This window comes from Phaethon aethereus, assembly GCF_964289735.1.
Source record: "Phaethon aethereus genome assembly, chromosome: 6".
NCBI classification, from domain to species: Eukaryota; Metazoa; Chordata; class Aves; order Phaethontiformes; family Phaethontidae; genus Phaethon; species Phaethon aethereus.
This window is the reverse complement of record NC_138580.1, coordinates 16597196-16621951: the sequence shown is the minus strand read 5'-3', so window position 1 is coordinate 16621951 and position 24756 is coordinate 16597196. Positions and strand designations below refer to the sequence as shown.

General features: G+C 44.6%; 1 protein-coding gene across 5 annotated transcripts in view; it reads left to right on the top strand.

The window, feature by feature from the left end:
- Window positions 1–24756, top strand: part of BIN1 (bridging integrator 1) — a gene marked incomplete at both ends in the record, with an annotated part of 99310 nt that overhangs the window by 26954 nt on the left and 47600 nt on the right. For all 5 annotated transcript variants that reach the window (XM_082001604.1, XM_082001602.1, XM_082001601.1 and 2 more), the window contains 3 exons: window positions 17373–17453; window positions 23852–23906; window positions 24358–24452. In XM_082001604.1, coding sequence (XP_081857730.1) covers window positions 17373–17453; window positions 23852–23906; window positions 24358–24452 — 231 coding nt within the window. The remainder of the gene's footprint in view (window positions 1–17372; window positions 17454–23851; window positions 23907–24357; window positions 24453–24756) is intronic.

The window sequence follows — 24756 nt, the reverse complement described above, 5'->3', positions numbered from 1 at the left end:
AAAAGACTGTGGTGTTGAAGCTTTCGGTGGGAGAGAAAGTGATGCTTTCTCCTTAACTCTGTGGTGAACCCAGAGGTGGTCCTGAACTTCCTGATTGAGGGAACAATGGAGAACACAGCTGAAGCTACAAGTTATACCAGACTTTCTTCTGGAGGCGAGTTCCTTTCTGACTCCTGGGCTGCTTTCCCTCATGTACTTATACCTGGCAAGCTGCTAATGATTGCTCCAGCATGAGGAATTAGTGTTCATAGTATTAATAAGTAGGTGAATCTCCATAGTGAATGAAATCAAATGAAAAAACAAAGAGTTGTGTTACAGCACAGATATTCCATTTTCTCTTAACTGCTTTTGTGATCAGGGCTGGCCTTTATGCCACAAGTACAGAGGGCATAGCAGAGTTTGCTCCTGTTGTAGTTGCAGGGTAGGATTCAGACGAATATCTTTATTTTGTCTCCATTTCAAGCTTCCTGTAAATAACACAACTGGCACAGTCAAAGGAATAAAATCAGAGCCACCCTGCAAATACAGGTTTACATGTCATCTTGAAAACGTTCTGGAGTTTTCCTTACATTGAAGTGAAGCTAATAACTTTTTTAAAATTAGAAGCATTAACCTATGTAAATACCAGGTGGCTTTAGCTTATCAAGTAGTGTGATGGTATGGGAGAGGGAGTTGTATTTTAAAAGTGGAGATCCTGGCTTGTTAATGAGAATGTGACTGGAGTTGTTAATTTCTGGCAAGGCAACTTGTCCTCATTGTAACTTTATCTCACCCCTCTTTTTTATTATCTGTCTGCTATAGGTTTGTGGTTCTGCATTGTAACAGCTCAAGAGGTTTAAAAAAGACTTTGGTTTGCACAACCTTTGCAGGAGGGAACAGAGAAGCCCTGACTTTTATCCCTGAATTTCCAAGAGGCCTCTTGAACCACTTCTGAAAATGTGCTAAGGGTGAAGTCAGCCGTGCAGGAAGGGTGAGAACTGTGTGCTTGACTCTTTGCAGGAGCTGGGACCACTTGTAACTGTGGCACCACTTCTGTGCACCAGGTGTATAATGAAAGTGTGTGAGAATGGTGAAGAGGTGATCACCAAGCTAGAGGGAGGCCACTAGAGAGTAGCTGGGTGGCATCCCTTGAGGATGTAGGTGTCTTAGCAACCTTTATGATTCTGGCTGATATTTGTATCAGTCTTATGATGGCAGAAAAGGATCGAAGGAATGACTGATGTCTATAGACATGCAGGTGCTTTTTAGTGGATGATCTTCAGATATTGGATAAACAGGAAGGTGGTTAGTAATGTGGTGGGCCAGAAGCGCTCAGGCGTTGGTGGCTGTAGTTCCAGTGATATGCATGACTAGGGACCAGAATGTGGGATGTACCTCCTCTCTTTTAGGTACTTCCCAACTTTGTTCCATGCAGAAATCCAAAAATCATGGCTGCTTTTCAGTTACTCTGCTTTTTCTCTAGGGACTATTTCTGCTCTGCCTTTAAAGAAGGTCTATATTGGAAATTTAAAGTCAGCAGTGTATAGCAAGACCTCCCCTTCTCTGCACCCTTTGACATCTGAGGTGTAAACAGAAGTGAGTGAGCTGGGTTTTGTCCACAAGCACTGCCACAAACCTGGAATCATTCAACCAGAAGCAAAAGGGTTTGCTCCCAGATGACTGAGAATCCACCTGTTCCATAAAGAATCTTATACTCAGAGTCCTTTTGGCTGATGAAAGATTGCAGGTGCAAGGCTGCCTCCCTCTCACTCCATAATAGGATGTGACTGGGGGCACGGGGTGATGAAAAGCAAATGTTGGTTCTTTGCAGCACACACCTGAGCAATGATGCAGGTGAGCTGAGCGCAGGCTCAGTTGTCTCTGCTCTTGTGTGCTGCTCTGCAGACCAGAAGCAGGCGCATCGATTCATATATAAAATGTTCTGTTTTCCATGAGTGGTGCAGATCCACTTACAATTTCAAGTTTTTCAGAGTGAGGCTGTAACATGAAGTAGTGATGTGTGGAGCAGGGCCTTGAGGAACTGTCAGCAATCTGCAGCTCTCCCTGGTTATTAATGGCCACAGCAAAGGCTTGCAGGTTCTGAGAATAGACTCTGCATTTGCTTTAGAGGAGACAGCTGACAATGGTGTTTGATACAGCAATATGTCTCTGCCTGACTTTTGACTGACAGGGACACAAACTTGCTCTCCTCCCAGACATGGCTTAAACTTGGTGACATTTACAGCAGCAGTAACTTCTCCAGTCTAAGTTTAGATGGTGATTTTTGTGTTTATCTACACATGTGTGCTTAATAAGATAAAAAAGCAGGAGAGGGCTTCTGCAAATAAAAATGGAACAGGAATTTTGAACCATTGCTAAATGAACAAGGGAGGTGTCCAACTTGCATGGATTTTCATAGTCTGGTTGCTGTGGATCCTTGCTCAAGATATCTGAGTGTTGGAGGGTTGTTATCTACTTTGGGACTTACGGTTTGCTCTCATGAAATACGTGGTAAATATTCATAACTATGGGGATGCCTGATGGGGTGTTTTAGGTTTTTTTTTTTTGGGCAAGCTGCACTTGGAATTGGCTGGTAGCCTTAGCCCTACCTGTGTACAGCTAATGACATGTATTGTGGGTGTATGTCTATAAGCCATCTGGAAATAGCATGTGATCTTAGCTGACTGCTGAGACTTCATTTCTTGCCGTGCACCCATGTTACTCTTTCAAAAGCTTCTCCTGCTAATGAATGGCCCCTGCAAGAGAAAAACCCTCCTCCCACAGCAGACAAGCCCAGGAGAACAGAGCTGGCAACATCCTTCTCAGCCCTGCCTAGAAGCATGAGCTGTGTCGGGGAAGCCTGTCGCTGTCCCATTTGATTCTCAACCAGTAGTCCAGAAGTGCAGTGTGAGTGAGAGCGCAGATCCTTGTCCTGTGATGGCTGAGCAAGAGATGTTCTGAACTTATGCATAACTTCATGCTGTTAAATGGTGGTTGAGTGGGAACAGCTTTTGGTCACTGTCACTTAGAAACCTATTTCAGGTGAATGACCTAAAAGGAAATGGCTTTGTCTCCCATTACAGCCTTTTGGTAAGCCTTCATTCTTTCAGGAACATAACTTTCTTCTGATACTGTCTTCTCTAAGGCCTGATCTGGCAGCAAGTCATATAACCCAAATAGAAAGAACTGCCTTTTAGACTTGACCCTGAGGGCTAGACACTCTGCATCCTCCACTAGATGCATGAAGGATTTGCATCTATGTTCCCCTGGCATTGTGATGAAAAATGGGCTATGAAAGCTGGTGGAACTTGACCCTTTATGAACAACTGGCTGCGTGTTTCTAGAGAGTTTGCCTATGACTTCAGACAGTGCTAACAGAGTTACTTAGGTAGAGAGGTCTGATGGCCAGAGAGGTGCCTGCATAAACCAGATGAACCCCTTTTGAGAACAACACTAGCGTTTAGAAAAGTGGCTTCAGCCAACTGTTATAGGGGAGGAAAACTTCTGGGTTTGCCTCCTTTTTCATCTAGAATGAAGGCGCAAATATATGATCAGGGCAGAGGCACTTGATTGCATCAACCCCTTCAGAACTGCTCTGTGATGTCAGCAGTCCACAGGTCTTTGCATCTACCTTACCTCACTTCTGAGTTCCTTGTCGGGAACAATTGTCTACTTGTGATGGGTGGGAAAAGACTTGCTGGAAAGGGTTTTTTTTACTATTCCATTCCTCTGTTTCCACTTCCTTCAGTCCCTGCTCTTAAAGTTTACAAAACTACACTTACATAAGCAGTGCTAGCAGTGTTTTACACGTGTCATTTGATATTTGTCGAGTGAGCTGCATCTTTTGTCTGCAGGAGACTTGGGGATTTTCAGTTCCATGTGCTTTGCAACCCTTCTGCCCTTTGCTAAGCCAGGCACATGATCCAGATTCATTCTTGTTAGTGTGATAATGCATTAGTACTGCAGCAGTTCTGAAGGGTAAAACCCCAGGGTTGGGATCCCACTGTAATCAAACAATTCTGGAACAAGAAAGGCCTCTTGCCTTTAGGTTGCATACAGTGAGTGATGATGCAAAGCAGACCAGGCTTGCAGCTGCACTGGTGCTGTAATCAGCAATCCTGGCTGCCTGCATTGGGGATTTTCTGGGGCATGGTGTACAGGTGCAGGTGAGAGGGAAGAGTTGGTCCATCAGCACTCATGTGAATGAAGGGTGCAGAGCTCTGCTGATGTGATGAATCTTATTATTTGAGTAGCTAATTATGGGGTAGTACCAAAATGCTTGGGTATTCCATGTGGTCTCTATAGAGATGAATGGTAGATTGATACTGCCTTTCTTGGAGGAAGATGGAACGGGAAAATTTTTTTTACTTTCCACACCCCATCAAATTAAAGAGATTTTTTGAGCCATTTCACAGTAGCTGTGTACCTCCCTAATAGACCTGAGATCTTCTGCAGCAGTTCTAAATGATCACCTTTTTGATTTTCATGGCCCTGTTTCTAGTGTTCATGAATGTATGGTCCACAGCAGGAATAAAAGCAGTGTGAAGGTCTTTTAATGGCATCCCCTCCAATTGATTTACAGTGACAAAACTTTCTCAGTGTGCCTTTTAATTCTCTTTTGGGAATGACAGCTCATGTCCACTTGTTTGTAATATATTCAGCATCTGTCGACACCCTTCCAGCCTGGAGCTGAGCAGAGTGCCTTCTTGTCCAAGGCTGGTAACTGAGCTCTGAGACTGCCGTCAAAAATAAAACCTGCTGAGCTTTAATCAGATCTGGTTATCAGAGAACTGGAAACTGCATGAAGGACAGAAGTGACTGAGTTGCTAATTAGGAGCACTTAATGTTTTGCCTTGGCTGGGAGATCTTGATATGAAGATTTCAGAGAGGATAGGCATGAAAAACTACTTTTCTTGAATTGCTGTGTCCTATACCCAGTTTAAGGATTTAGCAAACCTTGTGCTGCTGCTCTAGGATATGAAGGAGCCCTCTCCCTTCTGTTCCCCCTGCCTTTTTTTAAAACAAAAAGAAAAAAACCCAACACCCTGAGGTGCCTCTCCCACTCCCTGGCTTCATATGCCAAACTCACAGATACAGATGCTCATGTAACACTCTTGTCTGATGCAAGTGTGACAGAGCTTCAGCACAGCACCCTTTCTGCCCTGTGGTGGTGATGTCAGCTGAGCTGGGCTCCCTGGGCTGGCCTTTACATCTTCTGCCACATCAGAAAAAGATACTTGGGAAGTCTGCACAGTATTGTGTAAAAGACATAATCGTGATCAGCTGGGAAGAGGGAGCAGCTGAACTGCTTATGTCATCACCTGCTGTGGGAACACATGTGACTGGTAACATGGGGATAGCATCCCCTTTCATATTGCCAGTAAATCCATGCCTGATGTAGGCAGGACAGTGAAGTGTGAAAGTGCCCTGTTCTCCACAAATGGCGGTATCAAGCAGCATGTCATTTGTAGTGTATCTGATACAGGTATGTCAGGTGTCTTTGTGCCTTTCACCTTTGATTTGTGCTTTTGGGAGAAGAGGGTGAAGTATTCTGGATCTGACCTTTGGACCAGTGGAAGCATTTGCTGCCAGGCCAGCCAAGTGGTCCTGGCTTAGTCTTTCCGTGGTACCTCACCTCTAAAGAACTCCAAATTCAGTGTTCATCTTGCTGGTAGCTAATAGAGCAAACCTGCCTGATGTGGATGTGTTCACAGTAGTTATTGGAAGGAGGGGGCTTGTGCTTGGCAATCCGTTCTTAAACTCTGAAGAAAATCTGGAGACTGATTGTATGACTTAAAACCTGTTCATTTGTTCAGAAATGTCTTTTTGCTGTTGACCACTGAGAGTGTGTTACTGTAGGGTCTCTCATAAAAGAAGACTTCCACATTATCAGTTTTAACAGTCCTTTGCAAGCATGTTTTGGACTTTTCCTAGGACAGCTAATAAAAGTACTGGATGTACTAGTGTTAGGGGAGCAATTCTATTTGTGACTCTCATTTTTATTAAAAAAATTATGTAACATTTTAGGTGGAACATTGTGCTTGTGGTGTAGCTTATGAATATATCCTAGTGATATTGAGAAGATCTGAGTATGGGTGTTTGGGGTTTTTGGTTTTGTATTGTCTTTGTGTTTGTTTGATTTTCTTTTTTTTTCCCCCCTCTTTAAAACTCAGCTGGATCCGTTCAAAAGTACTATGAACAATTTTTTTTCACTTAAGTGCTATCTGGAATAAAAGCAATGGAGGGCATATAGAGCTTGCCTGTTTCTTCAAAGATCTTGTTGTTTAAAGGCTTTTTACCAAAGCTGATGCCACAAAAAATTGACTGAGCCCCTGGGCTTTGTGTACACTTGAATTTCATCTTTATCTCTTTACTTAATGAGTCTGTATGAGACTGGAATGGTACTTCAGCTGCATGGTACTTCCTGTGCCTTTTGGTTTCGGAACTCTAATTTGCAGAACAAGTACAAGTGCAGTTTTGTGGAAAGCCAAGAATCAAGCCATCAAACTTGTTGACATTTAGATATTGTAGCCCAGTTGCATGGGAAGTAGCAGTGAGCCTTAGGAATAAGATAAAGGACTAGGAATGTTTTTTAAAAGCATGTCTATACTGGCTGGGTATCTGTACTGCACTCATTATCTGGATGCCAGCATGCTGTGAATCCTATATAAGAGGTGTAGGACAGGTTCCTGATGATATCCTGGGAACTTGGAGAAAGTACTGAAGAGGACTAGATCAGTAAATGACCTTTTTGCATCAAAGCAAAAAAATACCAAATACTACTACTACTGCTCCTTTAACCCATATTTAGTGTAATAAAGGCAAATTTCAGAAGGCTCTGTGCATTATACATGTTTTCACAGGACAGATGCTTCTAATGTAATAATGCAAAACTGTTCATAAAGTAGCAGCAGGAAGCTGCAAGGGTGTTGTGGGGAGTAGTTGGCCACTGGAGGCAGGACAGGTAGGTGATAGGTTTAACCTTGATTTCCTGCCTGCTTGTGTAATGCTTGCTAAAAAGCCATTGGATTTGGATATGAGGTACGTGTTTGGTCAAAGATGGGAGGATAAAAATGACTGTCTTGTAGTAGCCTGAGAGATATTCCACCTGTAAGCATGAAGTTTTTGGAGAAAGGTGAGATGGAGGCTGTTGGATTGTTGCTCTGTGTGCTCCAGGCAGTGTGGTAGATTAAAGAAGCAAAGGAATACTGAAGCCTATGCATAGGAGAGAAGAGGATCATGGACATAAGTCAGCAGCTAGCTATTTTGGAATTGCCCTAATTCCTGACAAAACCCCTGTTCTCTAGGGGGTGCTAACTAAAATGCAAATTGCAGCCATGTCTTGCTTTTGGTTTTTAAATGCACAAGCCTTGGACAGTTGATTCCCAGTGCTCAGACCTGTGGGCAAGTGGGCTCCCAGGCTTTCCATAAGTAGCAGCCCACAGTTACATGGAAAGAGAGGAGGAAAAAAATAAATATGTTGACATTTGGAGACTGGGGATTTTAGGCTTCTCAGTGGGTTTTTAACTTATTGTTTTTAATATGACTGCTTATTTCAAGATAATGAGAATTTGCCAGGTTCTGCCTTCTTTTGGAAGATTTGTCTTTCTCAAACCTGTAAACTGGCTGAATAAAATAAATAAGCAGAAAAATTTTGGACATGGAGTTGGAATTATTCTGTATAATGTGCTGGAATATTATGGCTTTGCCTTCCATAACAGTTTGCATAACCTTTCATGGGTCCATCAGAATGTTAATAAATGCTGACAGGCCTTCTTCAATGTAGCTGGTATAGTCTGTGGACAGACTAAATTCATATGATACTATGTGTGTGAGTGAGTTTCTTCTCCAGCATCTTCTGTTAGCTGTCACCTACAGTGGCTCAGTGGTTAGGGCCCTAAAGTCTTGGTAAGTTATACAGAAATACACAAGAACTGTATATGTGGATATTGTATGGGTCAATATATATGTTTTTAGAAAACTTGAACAACAGGCGCACCCACGCAGTAATCAACTCCTGTAGTTTTTGCCTTAAGATAGGTAAGGAGAGTGTATACGCACAGAACCTCAGCTCCCATCTTTGGAGCAGTTATACTTTATTGTCTGAACAATGTGACTTAAACTGGCAAAAAAAGCATTTTACCTGTCCTGTAGGCAATATGTGGAAAGGCTATGTAGGCAGAATGTCATAGTTTTTGGTGGTGGAGGAGAAAGACCTCCAACCTGGATAAGTATTCAAGAACGGCATTTCTGGAATTGCTCTTCTGACTTCGGGGAGCAGGGAGCAGAATGAGGCTGACAAAATTACTCTCTCCATCCTCTGAAGTTCTCATACTTTACCTCTCTGAATGAGGAAGTTTCAACTTTGAGGAAAACACTCTGCTCAGGAGGTGGTGGTCCTCAACAGAATCCTTCCTGTAAGAGGGAGGGATTTTGCAAAGAAGCTTGTGCCAATCAGGTATGGAGCTTTTAGCCTGTCCCACTGTGCTGCTCCTTTTCTTTCTTTCCTATTTTATTCCTTTAGTTTACTTGTTGACCATATACTATAGTTAGAGACAGTGTCAGCAGATCCTGGTAATGAAGGCTTCCCAGAGTGAGTGGCATTAAGGTAGGGAAATGTCAAAGCCCAATTTAGAAAAGTGATTTGATCACAGGGTGGAAATTGAAAGCAAAGTGCTTAGTACCTCCCTGAGAAAGAACTTAGTACTGTCATTAGGGTGGGAAAGGGCTAAGGGGGAACCTGCTGCAGGTTCTACTCCAGAGGCAAAGATGCTGTCTATGCTAGTCCTCTGAGCCTGGCCCTGCTGAGGCAGGGAGTGGGGTCAGCAGATATTAACGCAGGTGCCAAGAGTAGTAGAAACAGAGGAAGAAGTAGCAAGCTGGGTAACGACAATCACCCTGGCCTTTTTCCTAGTGCAGAATCTGAACAGAGGGCCAGAACCCCAATTCAAGAGGGCTCTTTATCTTGGGCACAGGGCTGTATCCATGGTCATGGCAATCTTGACTTGCAAAGCAAGATGGCAATTCTCTTAGCATAGCAAGGGAGCCAGCTTCTTGAGCTCCAGGTGCAGGAGCAGCTCATAGTGTGGGAGGAATGTGAGCCTCTGGACCTTGGCCACACTTATTTTGCTACCCCTCTGTTGTGCCACAGCGCCGTTCCTTATCTTTAGGCCTTGGGGTGGACACAGCAGACTGACCAATGCACAGAGCTAAAGTACCCAGAGCCTTCTCCCTCCCCTTGCTGGCTGTCCTGGGCTGTACAAGCCTGAGGGTTAGGCCCTATTCTTCTCATTGTGTTTACCTATGGTCTTGGGACACTCAGTAATGATGTACTATGTATAATGATGTACTGTTTGATAACCAGTACAATGAGTGATGTGAATCCCTTGTTTGATAGCCTGTAACTTGAGGGAAGTGTCCCCAAAGGGAGCCAAGTGTGGAAGGAAACATCTCAAGAGTGAAAGATTTCACAAGCTTGCTCCAATTAGTCTTCATAATGATTATGGTGAAATAATGTAAGTACTTTTCCAGAACAGAGAGTGCAAATAGGAAAGTGATATCCTCACTGTAGTGGTATTGATTAACATTTTTCTACATACTTTTGTTTTTGACATGTTTCAGTGCAGCAGTTAGCTGAGTCTTTGCATCCATTTATGGTGGATACTAGCTGACTCGCCCCATGAGGAGAAAACTGAGCACAGTAACTTTGATTTGCTTGAGGTCTTGGTGCAGTTAGGAATAGCTTGTTCCCATAAGGCCATCATTACAGGCTTGTACTCTGTAGCTGCTTCAAGGAAGGCCTCTGAGTTTGGGTTAAGGATGGCAACTGCTACAGAGGGATGTGCTGCAGCCAAACAATCCTCCTCTTATGCTTCATGGAAAAAGGGAAGTCTTCAGCAGTGTACTCAAACGAAAATGCTGAAATAAAGCAAGCATTTTTAGATGAGCATGGTGCAACATGCAGCTTCAGAAGTGGGACAGGTATGATCAGAAACAGGGATATATTCTTAAGATGCTAATTTCAGCCTGGTGAAACTTGTTGCTGTGAACTTCCTCTGAGCCCATTATATGGGGAAACAGGTTTCTCCAGAAAATAATTCAGAATGCAAAAGTGGAGCTCCTGTTTTTTTTCCCTGTTGACCTACAGAGTGAGGGAGAAGGGTTGAATCTTGTAAGGCAAGCCAGTGTGGCCACACTGAGTCATGTTAAACTCAAGAGGGGTGTCCTGAAAGTACAGGTCATGGTGAGGCTGCTCTTTAGTAGCTGTCAGAGGCAGATATCTGAATTGAGCCTTCAAGGAAATGCAGTGTGACTCTTGCTCATACAGAACTTTAGCAATATAGTGCCATTTAGGGAAGGTGGCAATGGTATGTGTTTCTTTGATGATAGGCTATACGTGCCATGATTGTCCAGTCACGCTTGGATGTATGTTATACTTCCCACTGTGATATGGAGGAATGAGTGAGGTCTTTTTGGGGAGGGTATTTGTTTGGAGACAAAGTGATTGACCTTCTCTTGCTGTGATCTTCAGGATTTGGGAAGACTAGCTTTGGAAGGCCCTTACAAGGTCCATCCCCTATGTGGAGTGGGATCAATCTGGCTTAAATCACACTTGAGATGCTTCTCTAACTTCTAAAAAAGTCTTTCATTAGCAAAGGATCTCCATACAATCTATTCTAATGATTTAAATTATTCATTGTTAGCATATCTTTGGGGGATGTTCTGAGAGTTCAACACAGCAATATGACCAGAAAATTATATTTTGTTTGGTTTTCTCCCTAGCCAGATTGGGTTTTAGAATATGGCTAAGCTTGCAAACTCTCACATACTTTAGTTAGAGGGACACCTGTGAAAATCAAGCTCCATTTGTCTTGAGCTGAGCACTCAAAACTGGCCATCTCTTCTCTCTGTACTTCTCTTTTTCCCATTTGCCAGCTGGGAATGCCAGGGATAAATTTGGTGGCTCTGTGATGTGCTGAACAAACACTCCTCTTCACAGCTGGATGGATGTGACATTGGACATGGGTTTTCCAGGTCATTCAGGAAGTCTCTAACAAAATGCAGTATTGAACCCTGATTTCCCAACTCGTAGCCCAGTGACTAGCCCTCTCTTTGCAGGATCTATTGAACCTTGTCAGCAAGTAAGAAGCAAACAAGAACCGTTCTGTCTGCAACAAGTGCCACATTTCCCTTTCCCATCTTCCAGTGATCTGAGGGTCTTGCTGATTGCTCAGCCATGGGAATAATTTTCTCAATTAAAAATGAAGCGTTAATATTTTTGGAGTTTCTTCCTCTCCACCCCCATCCTCCTCTGTCCAGTTGTTTCCCAGAAAGACTTAATTGTGCCAGGCTTGTGTGAGGAAAGCTGGGCTGTCCTCAAAGCCAGCCAAGAGGCAGGTGTCGAGGGTAGTAGGACAGGCCCTGCTCCCAGAGAGGGTCAGAGGGGGAGCAGGACTCCTGCTACTGCTCTTGCTTTTCTCTCTAAGTCTGAGTGCAACAAGTAATTTCATGAGCGCAAATTTACTTTGAGCAAGTCACATTTAATTTGGGCAGAGACGAAACAAGGCTTAAAAAAAGCTTATGAAACTTCCTTTGTTTGTACCTTATTAAGTTATGTGGCTTTGTGCTTTCCATCTGACTTGGACATTATCTTCTTCTCCCTCTCTTCAGAGTATAATGTCTTCCATGGAAGAATAGGCAACGGCCTGAGATCAAAGATTTATTTGTTCTGTTGCTAGTTGACCCATTGGCACAAGCCAGTTTGTTCCAACTGAAAATTAGTCGGAGTGTTTACTGACTCTGTGCCCAGCTGGTAGTTGGAGATAATGCACTGGAGTTGGCAGATACAGCAAAAGTCAGAGGCATCCTTGACTCTTGAGGGGTGGAGAGGTCAGGATATGGAGTGATTTAGGAGCTTTGGGCCCATATCAGTAAAATGTAATCCCAGCCCCTTCTCTTATCGGTGGGGAGTAAGATGTGGACCTGCAGAGCTCAAGTTGTATCTGCTCTGGCTGTGGGCTTAACGACTCTCCCTTCATCAGGGCTGGACCACCCTAAATTCAGATGTTTCGGGTGCAGATTTAGTGCCATTTGGGATCCACAAACAGCATTTTTCTTTTTTGCCTTCCTACTCATCACCTGCGTTCTCTAAACTGGGCTTTGGCCTGGGTGACCCATATGCCATGAAAAGCAGACTTTTATTAGGTTACTGGTTCACATAATGGGCCAGTGTGGTGTTTGCTGAGAATATTTGGGTTTTCAGGGCTTTTGTTGTGGCATTAATATTTTGGAAGAGGGTGAAGGAAGTTCCTGAGTGAGAACTGGTGATGCATTAAGCAGCTGGTATGTATTTCTCTATTAGAAAGTGTAAATGTGAATCCGCTACAGTTGCTTTTCAGAGCAAAGCAGAACTGCATTTTAGTTGGTCTGATATGGCTTCTTGAGGCTAGCTGCTGCTGCACTGCTGGTAAGTGTTTGTCCTTAATGGTGATTGCTGCCGAACATCACAGTTTGGTTCATGCCCGGTGCTCAAAGCAGAGTGTGGGAAACCCTGGCAGGGGTTTGCCCTTTTGAGAATACTTCCTCCCATACACCTGGAAAAAAGAGGGTAAACTGTACCCTCAGATGAGATGCTTCCTGTTGAGTCCTATAAAACTGTGGTGTTTAGGTAATGCTTAGTCATGCTGTGAATCTTACAGCCTTGCTTTTGCGAAAAACCTGCAGTTCAGACTTCCCTTAAGCAAACTTTCAATTTTGATGGGGAAAGTTGCTGTTTTTAAAGGCCATTTCATGCCTGTACTTCTCTGACCATTGCTAGCAGAATGCCAGATTTCTGATGCAGAAGATTTCCAGATTTCTCTGTCATTTCTTCTGTGTTACCTTGCTTCTCAAAGTATATCAATTCAAAGCTTCTTGCGAATAGTTCTGCCTGCAACAGCAAATGACAAATACGCTCAGGATATGAGAGGAATGTGACCATTTACTTATTTGTTAATAGCATCTTGCTTCCTAGGATTTTAAAGTGCCTTTAAAACTTTGGTCAAACTCTGAATCTCTCCTTGTTCCTTGTTGCTTTTATTCAAATGCAAGGAAAACTGAGGCTTTATGGGTGGAATTTGGCTTTGTTTGGAGATGCTGCAGTAGTTGTTCAGGTGCCTGTGGTCATAGTTTTGTGAGAAATGCAGAGCACCTGCAGATCTAGCTAATTATTGGAAGAGACCTGGTTTCTGATCAACACTGGAAAATGGTGTTTAAGTGTTCAGATATATCTGGTGCCTGAGGCCAAAAACATTGGCTGGAATGGCATTCCCATCCTGTCATAGTGAATCCATAATGAGCCAAGACTGGAACCTACAGCAATGCTGGAACCTCCTCTGAAATTCATCCCACAAGGTGTTCTGTGGGATTCATGCAAAGTATTCCCTTTTTCACCCTAGCTTGCACGGTCTTGAGATGGTCCCTATCCTTATGCAGGGCCAGGACTTCTCAGGTCAAGGGCAGACTAAGGAGCATAGCCATGGTTGCTTCTTAATCTTTTAAATACCAGATCCATGCCCACTGCCCAGTGTGGTTTGCCTCCAGACAACAGCTGACAGATCACACCATCTCTGATCCGCCCTGAGATTTGGGAGCCACAGTGGGTTCCTGACTCTTACCCTGGTAAATCTGCTCCATTAATAGCTATCAAAGAGCTTGAAGTTTCCATCCAAACTTTATCTGGCTTTGCAGCAAGCTGGAGGATTAAAGACTGTTGCAGGGGGAGGGAGGGGGCAGCCGTGGCTCACCCGGAATAGCCTGACCTATGATGGCACGTACCAGCCTGGGGAGGGGAGTTGTCCTGTGAGCTCACGGGATATTAGCAGTGAGCATAGATGTGCCGCAGTCAGCAGCACACCCAGGGCCATCTGCTCCATCCCAGGCTTGTTTAGGGGGTCCAGAGGTATTTGTTAGTACAGCTTGCCTGTATGGCTCTTTGATGGGAGAGCTGGAAGCAGGCTTGAGGGCCAGCCTTGTGGAGCCATCATTTTATGCTGCTCAAATGACCTTAGGGTTTGACCTCTGGGCTGTTTCTGTGGGGCAGATCTGTTTTTGAGGGAGGGTGGTATGAGAAGATAACCCCTGCCCTGCTGCAGCCTGGGGCTGTTGTCTGTCTGCTGTGTCATAGCAAGTAATAAAGGGATCAGAGTGGGTTGTATGGCTGGGACTCACCTATAGGGCCAGCAGGCATGGGGCACAAGCCTTTGTCTACCAGATGGGCGAAGAGCATAGGAAGCAAGAGCAGGTTTTTTTTGGTGTAGGCAGGGACTAACTTCTCACAGCCTCTCTCTTGTAACTGGTTTTGTTTTCCTTGCCTTGTTCCTCTGGTGTCCTGGAGTCCTCTGGTTCACTCGCCCCATGTCACTACTGTGGAAAAATGCGGAGTTTCTTACAACTTCTACCCTCCTCATTCAGAGCTGCTCCTCAGCTGAGCATCCCTGTTGCAGCAGTTTTTGCCTTAGAGATAGGCTGTGAGTTAGAGCCCTTTGCAGTGCCCAGTGTTTTGCAGGACTTGTGCAGAGCACCTCAGCATAGTGGAACTTCGATCTTCCTAGCTGGCCTGATGACCCCAGACTTGCTGTGCTTGTCCCCAGAGGAGCAGTGGAACTGCAGATTAACTTCTTAGACATGTGGGAAGCAGGCGTGCCATCACCACCATGAATAGTCTGTGGGTGCTGCTCAGTGTTTTACACCAGGAAGCACTGAGGCTATTCTAAACCTTTGACCCTGGTGACATGCTCCGGATTCCCCCTAGTTAAATGGTCTCCTTCCCTTCCCTCTAGGCCTGAAAGCATTATGCCTCCTGACTAGCCAAACAGACGCATTGCTCTATAAAAAGCTCCTTTGTATCCCCAACAATTCTATTGATCTGCCCATCAGGAACATAATTCTGCTTTGGAAATTGCAGCTTGCATACTCTACCGTTATCGGTGATGGCTGCTACTGGCATTGTGGCTCTTTGGACATCTAGGAAGTCGCCCAGCAGATGGGAAGCCCAAGCTCCATAAAATCTAGTAGCCTAGGAGAGTACAGCTGAACATAGGGCCTTTGAGCAACAGCCTTTCTGGAAGAGATTCACCATACCACCTGATGAGAAAGATGAGGCCATACTGAACCCTTTTTTCCTGCTGGCATGGCAGAGAAATGCCTCGGCAGCAGTGTTGCTGTGGCATGCATTCCTCTTCAGTGGAGCAGATGAACAAAGGAGGCAGCAGTGGCTGGTGTACAGGACTCTGCCTGTCCAAGTAATGTTGCTTCCTTTGCTCTCCAACAAGCTCTTCCGTGTCCTTCCTTCTCTTCCTTTGAGAGGAGGAAGGGAATATTCATACTTGATGTGTCCTGCTGCTTAGGCAGGTTTACCAGGCATGTTAGGTTGCTTGTAGCTGCAGTGTCTGCTGCTGTTGCTTGAGATGTAGAAAGTTATGCTTCTAAGTCTGGAGGTTTTCGGTTCAGCTCTTGGTCACAAAGAGGGCAGTCTTCATCTGTATGTGTCCTTTCCCCCTGTTTGCTCACACTTGAATACCTCAGCGATTTCTGGAGGTGAAGAGAGGCTGTTGAATAGAGGGAGAATGAAAAGCAGTGATTTCCTCCTAGACATTCAATCCTAGCCTAAATAGAGGGACCTATAAGCTGGGTGCTGAATGATTGTGCTCATTTATCATGTCTACTGATAGAGTCTGTTATTGCGGTCAGGGGTGAGCTGGGAATATGTATACTTATATGGGGGAGAGGGGAACTGAGATTAGCCAAATAGACATAATGCAAATGTCCTCTACCTTGGCTCTGTAAAAAGATGAGAGCGGGCCAGTAGGTGCATTGCCAGTTGGACTAGATGATCGTTGTAGGAACCTTCCAATTTAAAATACTGTACTCTGTTCTACATCTTGTTGCATGGACCTTCGGAATGCCATTTTGGGGACCAAACATGAAAGTTTGATCCCTGCCCTGTGGGGGAAAAATCCTCTTTACATTATTTGAGAAGATCCATGGGTAGCAAAGGGAGCTGGAGGAAGGTCTTTTTGGGCAGCTGTCCCTCAGAGCCACTGGCCTGGAGACACTTACTAGTGGTCTGGAGACACTAGTGGCCTTTCTGTAGACCCTATGGCAGCAACGTGCACCTGCTTTTCCATCTTGACCCTCTTCTCTCCAAGAGGTGCTGAACATGGTGGCTGAAGGACTGCTGTGCTCAGCAGAGCAAGAGAGACTTAGCTTTCCAGTGCTTTCTGCCTCTTGGACAGTCATGCCCTTGTCAGACAAGGCTCCCTTATGTTTTGAGGTGTTCCCTGAGCAACCTTTCTAGCCTACCTGTGGCTTCCCAGAACCTCTCTTCTGTGACTGGGCACTGGGTGGGCTTTTCTCTGTTTTTATTGGCCCTGTGAGACAAGGCGCTTTTTTTTTTTTTGGATTGTTTGTTTGTTTTGTGTGGGTTTTTTTTTTTTAGCACATTAAGGTTTTGTTTTTGGTTATCAAAGATGATGTAATTGAGCTTAACCAGCTATAGTTTACATCCTTGTTTCCCCATTGCTGGAGTTGCTTGGGGCATGACAAATAACTGCTGCCCTCCTCCACAGCTGCAGTTTGCCCAGCCCTCCTGTGATGGACCTACCTTCCTGCCCAGAAAATGAAATGCTTTGTTCAAAGTCTGGGAGCAATCCACTTAGCTGCATGGAGAGATCACTAAGCGAGAAGTGTGATAAGGAAAGTAGTCTGATAAGGATTTTTTCACAGGCTGTGGGGAGCAGTGCTGTGCAGGGAGGTGGTGAGAGGAACAGGACTGCCTGCTGACACTCTTAGATGTGACACTTAATCCAAGCGTGACGTAGATTCATGGTGTAAGGTCCCCAGTTGCTCTCAATAGCCATGTCCTACTATGTACATGTCCTACAAACATGTACATAGTAGGAAAAGGTGGAAAGAAAGTGGGACTTTCACTGCTCCAGCCACCTTCTCTCTCTAAGGAGGTCTCTGCATGGCTTTCTGTGTTTGAAGACAGTCCATCTGTTCTGGGAGCAAAAAACCCCCTCCCCCTCTGGACCAGAGACAGTCCAGACAAAAAAAACTTTTTAATTTAGTGTTAAATCAGGATAAGTGTAACCACACAATACAAGGCTTATTAGGGATGTGGTTTGGTACAGCAAAGTATAAGAAGTCTGCGCTCATCCTGATTCGTCTGTATGTCCTTTTTCAAACTACGACTCTGTGGAGAAATATTCCAGAAATTCTGAGTGCAAGAACAAGGGAGACTTTTAAACTTTGCTTCTTTCAGCCTTGTGAGCAAAAACTTGCAACTGTTTCTTCATCTGTGCTTTGCTATATCTGTGTTTGAAGTCTCCTGTCTTTCTGCTTTCTTTATGCAGGTCCTTCAGAAGCTTGGGAAAGCAGATGAAACAAAAGATGAGCAGTTTGAACAGTGTGTGCAGAACTTCAACAAACAGCTGGTAAGATAACTGGTGATATGTAATTACACCCTGGGTTTCAGTATTAGCTTCCAGTCATCTGCTGCAATATGCAATTAAAGCCCATTAAATTAAACTATGCCATAGGCCTATTGAAGAGGCCCACAACTCATAGCTGTTCACTTGTGAGAAATTACAGTGTCTTCCAGTGTCCCTGTCATGGAGTCAGCGAGTATGTATGCTGAAAAATAATACTTGTTTTAGACACAAGTTTAGGAAAAAAGCTCAACCAGAATGCTTCCTTCAGTTAGCAGCTGCTTTTTAATGTGATTTTTCCTGCTGGGCTGGAAGCAGAGGCATAAGAGCAACATTATGTCTCTGAAAGATGGATAGGGTGGGAAACATTAGAAATCAAACCCAAAACGGAACAAGGGGCATCCAGTTTCCTAAGTGCAGCAGTGGGCAAGAGAGACAAAGGAAGCAAATGGTGAAAAGGGAACATCCTTCCATGGCTGAGATCTAAATCTGACTTCCTCCCCATCCTTGCACAATCACTGTGTCAGGCCTGAGTCATTATTCTTTTGCCTGTCTGCTTCATCCCTATATTTTAGCGCAGGGAAATATTTTAACAGTGTAGCAATGTCCCTCCACCCTCCTACTTAAACAGCAGTGAGTTTATATCTTGAACTGGGTGTGAGGGTTTTTTTTTCAACTGGAGCTTTCAGCCACCCAGAGGAGGGGGAAACATCAGTAAACCCACAGGAATTGCGCTGTAGTGTTTGGTGTTACGCAAAGTGTTTCTCTTTCATGGCAGGAAATATATGCCACACCAAAGCTCAGGTGATGCCCTTTGTGCCCTGACATATTTAGGACCTTTTTCTGGAGGTGTTAGCGGCAGCTGCATCGTGTCTGTTAAGACTCAGCAGATGTGGTTATGTGTTGCAACACCAGCTAAGAAGGGGTTTACCACAGCTGAATATGATGAAAATCTTTCAGTCTGACTTTGACTTATGTCTAACCGGAGCTGACTGCAGATTCCTGGAGACTAATGCTCATTCTCCTGGCAGCGATAGTAGCTGTTGCTCCAGAATTTCACGCAACATCTCTATACCACGTCCACCAATGATACTCTCTTGTACACAGAGGAATACAGTTTGGATTCTTTCTGATGACATGACATTACTAGGTGTGACTTTTCCGTATCATTTTTAAGTATTGGCAATCAGGAAATAGCCTTTTTAAAGGAGTAATACTAAAAAACTCAAATCCAAACTTCTTGATCTGACTGTCTGGGATGGCTTTTCAATTTCCAAAGCCATGAGTTCCACGGGTGCATGGAGAAGCCTGTTAAAGAAGCACTGTTTCTGTACCCCTTACAGATGACTGTCTTTTCCTATCTTGCAGGGGCAGGCCATGAACTAAATTCTCCAAATAATTTCTCAAAGGAGCTGGAGGCCGCTCTGCATTTGCTGCTTGGGGTCTGTTGGTTTTGCTTTGGCCCTCAGTTTCCCTATTACTAAAATAAATGCAAACACCACCTGTTTTACAGGGCAAACCACAAATGTGAGTTATCTGGATTGTTAGGATATCGAGGACTGAAGCGTTTTTATGATGCCAAGCAGACTGGGAAAAAAACTTCAACTGTATGTGCATATATACATACTTGGTTTTATTTTTATATGTGCATAGTATAGCTATATGTGAGATTTCCATAGACTTTCCTTACAAAGTCCGCTCCAGTTGGAAAGGTAAGTCTGGAAGAAAGCTGATCTTTTGCTGCAGGCTTGTGACAGAACAGCTTTCCTGTGGAACTGGCTGTTCTGTGACCAGGCAGTGTCTTTGCTTCCTGCTTGATTAGAGGCTCCTCTGACTCTAATGCTTTTGACACATGGCCCCATGCGTGGGCTGTTGATGAATGGAGAGCAGGTCTAAAAATCACTGATTTTAAAGCAAGGTGTCTTGTGGTTCTCTCAAATGGTGGTTGGGTGGACATAAAGGAAAGCATTCCACTTCCCAGCGCTCTGTCCGTTCAAATTCATACAAGAGCACCACTCTGAGACCTTTGACTGGTAGGAGCTGTGTGATGGATTTGCTGCGTGACAAATGAGCTGGATGTAACCATGTTTCCGCAGGGCTACAGGGCTCTTGAAGGCTTAACAAGCAGCACAGCTGTCCCCCATATAACTCCCTCATGACAGATTATCTTTGGTAGTCAAGGTCCCAAAAAGCTCATTCAAAGGCTGCCCCCTCCTTCCCTTTCCCAGTGTCACTTGTGTTCAGGCACTGGCACAAGGGTTTGTCTTGGAAATTGTCCCCACAGACCTGGGAGCAAGAGGCCTGCTGCAGAGGTGCAACACAGCCTCTGCCTGAGGTGTGCCAGACTTCGGCTTCTCTTCCCCTGTGTTTGAAATACTTGCTGGAGGGACGGAGTGGGAGGCTGGTGGCAGCCCTTACACCTGGCACCACGCTGTGTTTCTGCCTGGCAGAGTGGCTGGGTTTTGATACCCTTCATGAGCTGTCGCTCGTTCTGGGTTGGTTTACAGTGTTTCACATGAAATGCATGAGAGACAAGCTGCTGCTGGCACAGGCTGCATCCATCTCTGCCCATACCCCACGGTGTTCGGCACAGCCTCAGCCTGCAGGGCAGGCAGCGTGGACTTAATCTTTGCTCTTGCAGCATAGGTTTGGCTGTGGACCTTTACAGTCAGTAGCTCAGAGAGAGACTTTCTGTCTAGGCAAGAACCCTTCACACCCAGCAGTTTCCACTTCAGCCCTATGTAGCAAAACAAGTTGAACAGCTTGCCTGGTACCCCAGGATGGGAGCTTCTCACCCATTGTTCATGCTTTGTGTCTTCAGAGCTGTGAAGTTTTGCTGAGTAGGGGATTATCTGGAGCTGTTGTTTCAATGCTTCCTCCACTATAATTCTACAGTCTGCTCTTCCAGCCCTATAGTAATCTAATCTGAAACAGGATGTTGCCTGTCCCTCTCAGGTGCAGAACATCCCTGCTGATAATAAAAATCCTTCCCATTGGAACTACAAAACTAGGGAGGTTTTGTAAAGAAAAGGTCACAGCCTGATGTTAGCATGAAGGAATTTCTTTTGAAATTTGGGGGGGGTGGTGTGGGGAAAGGGTTGTAAGAGGCCTGTCTACTACCAAGAAACACCTCTATGGAAAACCACATATTTAGCTAGTGCTCAGTGAAACGAATTGTGAATAACAACTCCACCAACAAAACAAGAAAGCACAAAAAGAAATCAGACCACTCTTGTGTTTAATTTAACAGAGCTATAAGTAATAGGTGGTTCACCAGGTCTTTGGAGAGAGAGCTCTTCCAGCCTCCCAAGCGTAGCACTTCTATTTTTAAATATGCATCTTCCTGTACATACTGTTCTTCATATCATACCTCATTGTGTTCTAGGCTCACCGGGTTTAATTACACTGTGATTGCAAGTATGGCAGAATCTGCTCAAAGAAGATGACACTTGTGTGTTTTGAGTATAACAACTTACTGTGGTCACTTTTATGTCAAGACACATTATCATTCATTGTCCCTGTGCAAAGGTTTTAAGTCAGTTGTTTGGTGCAGGGATTAGAAATGAATATGGGGTTCAGGATTAGGATAAAAATTGAAGATAGGTGCCAGTTTTACTTCCCTTTTGTGGAGTTTTGTTACCCTGAGATAGACATATATATATACACACACACACACTTTTTATGTTCTTGCAATTTAAAAATTACTATACTATTAGATTTTTGCACACCTTTAGATTCAGTCATATCTCTATAACTTCCCTCTGCACACCCTTAAACCTACTGCTCTTTTTGATAACTGGAAAGTGGATTAATTTCCCAGATCATAGACTCCAGCTTAATTCTCTTCCCTACTTTTTCTTTACCTCTGAGTTTAGGAAGCATCTTTTAAATGTCCACTCAAGGGTGTTGAAAGTTTCTGTCCTGTACAGTATTTCACAGTCTTAACTGTGTTGTGGGAGGTGTTTATGCAGAGTTGTGGCTGTACTTGACAGCTCACTATAGTGTGCTTGAAGAAAGCAGGTGCGGCACTCACAGAGAGAAGGCAGTTACCAAAGTTTCTTGGGAAAGCATTAATGCTTAAAATAATAAAGAGAAACCCTTGCAGCAAGTGAGGGAGCTGCTTTAGTGGTGGACAAGAAATAAAGCAATGGAAATGCCAAAGGGGGAGTTGGATGGGAACTCCAGGTGCCTAGGGGAGCCAGGGAAACAGGATTCATGGTAAAACTCTGAACGTGGGCCTTAGAAAAATCTTTCTGCCTGCAGATCTTGCAGGCTCTAAATTCTATTCACTCTCCCTGGCATGCTTGGTACTTTTAAGAGGCTTAGGTAGCCCCATAGTCATGGAGATCAGCTGTAACTCTGACTTTAAACATCAGCAAGGGGTCACTAAGAAAGATCGGCTCCAGTTGCAGGATGCAGCACTGCATATTGACTGACTGCACCTTGTGATGAGACAAGCGGTGTTGAGGAAGCCTGGAGAGCACAGAAGGCTAGATGTGCATTGCTGCAATTGCACACTCCAGTATTCAGGCCCTGACTTGCACGTTTTTCAGGTGGTCTATCTAAAAATCTTGATTTGATGTTTAATTGTGATGTTGGTGTACCTCTTGGATCCTTTTGTCCTTGTGACTTTGGGACTGGGTGTCGAGACTTGAAGAGTTCATGAATCTGCGTTCTGTCACATGCTATTTTGACAGGACTCAGGCAAGTATGGGCACAACTTTAGAGTTGTTTCTGATTTTGAGATGGTATAATTTTGAGAATTACAGTTCCAGACATTGCAGGGTCCAAGTGTGTGGTAGGCAGTTCTGCAGAGAACCTTCCCTGCCAATTAGTTTCTGATAACCTCAAAGTTGTGTGTTCAAATTTAATCATTTCAAAAAATTATACAGGTGCAGGATGTTAATATATCCATCTGAGGGATTTTGCATGATAATTTCTTCTGTGCCATTTCCTCTTGTGTTCTGACATCTGATCTTGCCAGTTCCAGTCTGTGATTTCTAGCATGGACCAATTCTAGGCAGACAGCACTGCTTTCCTCTAAGCCTTTCTTGCTTCGTGCATTGGGCACAAGCAAACGCATATTACAGCCTGATTGAATTGCTGCTTGTAAGCTCAGCCTCCCTGGTGGTCCTCTGTGTGCTCTTTGATTACTCTGGCACCTCTTCGCCGGTGGTTTCTGATTGCACTGCTAGAAAGGTCTCACTTGCCCAGGTTTCCACATTAGGCCAGCAAAAAGCTCTCATTTGTTTGCTCTGTGTTTTAAGAACTTGTAGGACGTTTGCAGCAGATGTGGTCACTTTTCCTTTCCTCTTGTACTCTGAGTCAGTTCCCAGTGCTTCTCCAGACTAGGAGTCTGACTTTCTTTTATAAAAGTAGCCAGCTCTTTCCCATCCCTCATTTCCTTTGTTGATGGCAGTAGGAAAAGAACAAATCTGAATGCATCGAGAACTTTTGAGGCAAGGAAAACAAATTTGGCCATAGTGTTGGAAGCAGATGGATTTATCCACAAAGTTATGCTAGCACTGCCACCAACAGCTGGGCAGATTTAGCCTCTGCTTAGAGAGCACAGCTGCACTGAGAGCACAAGGGATCACAGCATGAGCTCAGTTGAGGCAAGAGATGCCTGAGTGGTGGGGAGGGCTGATGGGAAACATCTGCTTTGAAGCTAGTAGCTCTGAGGCAGCTGTCAGAGATGTCCTGTGAGCTCCCTGTCTCTGAGTTGTCTTCAGCTGTCAAAATTCATTATGCTGGGGGCCCCCCAATGGGACACAAACTGGGAAAGAGGAGGAATGGCAGCAGCCTGTGAGGAAGGTGTGAGGTATAGTTGTTGCTTTCCTGCATTCTTGTTTTTACAGCTACTTTGGGGAATAGTGAGGATCCGGTGAGATCCCACAGGGTAAAGGAAACCCTTTTATGACAGAGATCTTTGGCTCTCAAACCTTTTTTGTACTACTTGCGTACTCCAGAGCTTGTCTGCACAGGTGTCCTCAATGTTTGCTCCTTCTCTTGCTTTGACATGCTCTGTGGTAGCATTGGTCAACTTCTCAAGCCTTGCTCTTCCTTTCGTTTCTGTTTGTATAATGTCGCTCTCTGGGTTTGGGAGTGTTTCCCGGTCTGCTTTGCACCACCGTCAGTGACCCATGGCAAGTTGTATGGGGAGTACGTGTACCTGTACATGTCTGAACCAACTTTCCTATAAAAAAATCTTCACGACCCTTTCTAATGGCTGTGGGCTTACCAAGTCAGAGGGCTGTGTGATCTCCCTATTAACATTTCATGTGGTTATAGAGCTGGTGAGTAGCCCATCTACAAGACCATTTTTCTTTATTTAGAAATGCTTGACTCCTCCTTCTTACATTATTTTTATGAGAGAATAACTGATGGTTGTCTTACATTCACAGTCTGAAGGCACGAGGCTGCAGAAGGACCTCCGAACTTACTTGGCTTCCGTAAAAGGTAGGTCTGCATAAGCAGAGGATTTTTTCCCCTTCTAGTGCTTACCTACACAGTGAGGTTTCTGCAGCCATCCCCTTCCTGGTGTTCCCTTGGGTGTGAGTTGTAGGAAAGGTCAGCCTTGTCTGGGTGAGGGATCTTTCAGAATCCTTCAGGACTATCTGGGATGGAATGGGGTTATGCTTTGATGCCAAACAAGCGGTGCTGCCTTAGCAGGTAGACTTTCATATCTTCTGATAAGGGGAGGATGAACACAAAGGGTTTGATGTGACTGCATCCTCAGTTCCTTTCTCCCTCTGGTTACCTTCCTTCTCCGTGTTATCATGGGTCAGACATTCTGTGAGGAAGAGCTTGCATTTGTTATATCCCTCTTGTGTCCTCATTCCTCAGGATGCGGGTTAAACTGTGAGGAACACACTATTTCTTTCTGAAGCAGTGCCCTCTTCTTTCCTAGCCATGCATGAGGCCTCCAAGAAGCTGACAGAGTGTTTGCAGGAAGTTTATGAGCCGGATTGGCCTGGGAGAGATGACACAAATAAAATAGCAGAGGTAAGACTGTCTAGCTACTATATTTTGGTTGCCACTTTGTTTGGCTGAGCCATGTGTCACCCCAACCTGCCATTCTTCTCATCCCTTGGTGAGGTGATGCCTGTCCAACTTGCCCAGGTGTTTTCTGTGAGTTTAGGGCAAAGGCTGTCATTTGACAGCTTTGATCCCCCTTGGCATATGTGTGCAGTGAGTCCAGCTGGAGGCAGGTGCCCGCTGCTCTCTTGCTCAGCTGTTGTACTGAGCAGCAGCTGTGACAGTCCAGCTTAGACTCCGCTTATCTGCGGCTGTCTATGGCACTGGATCA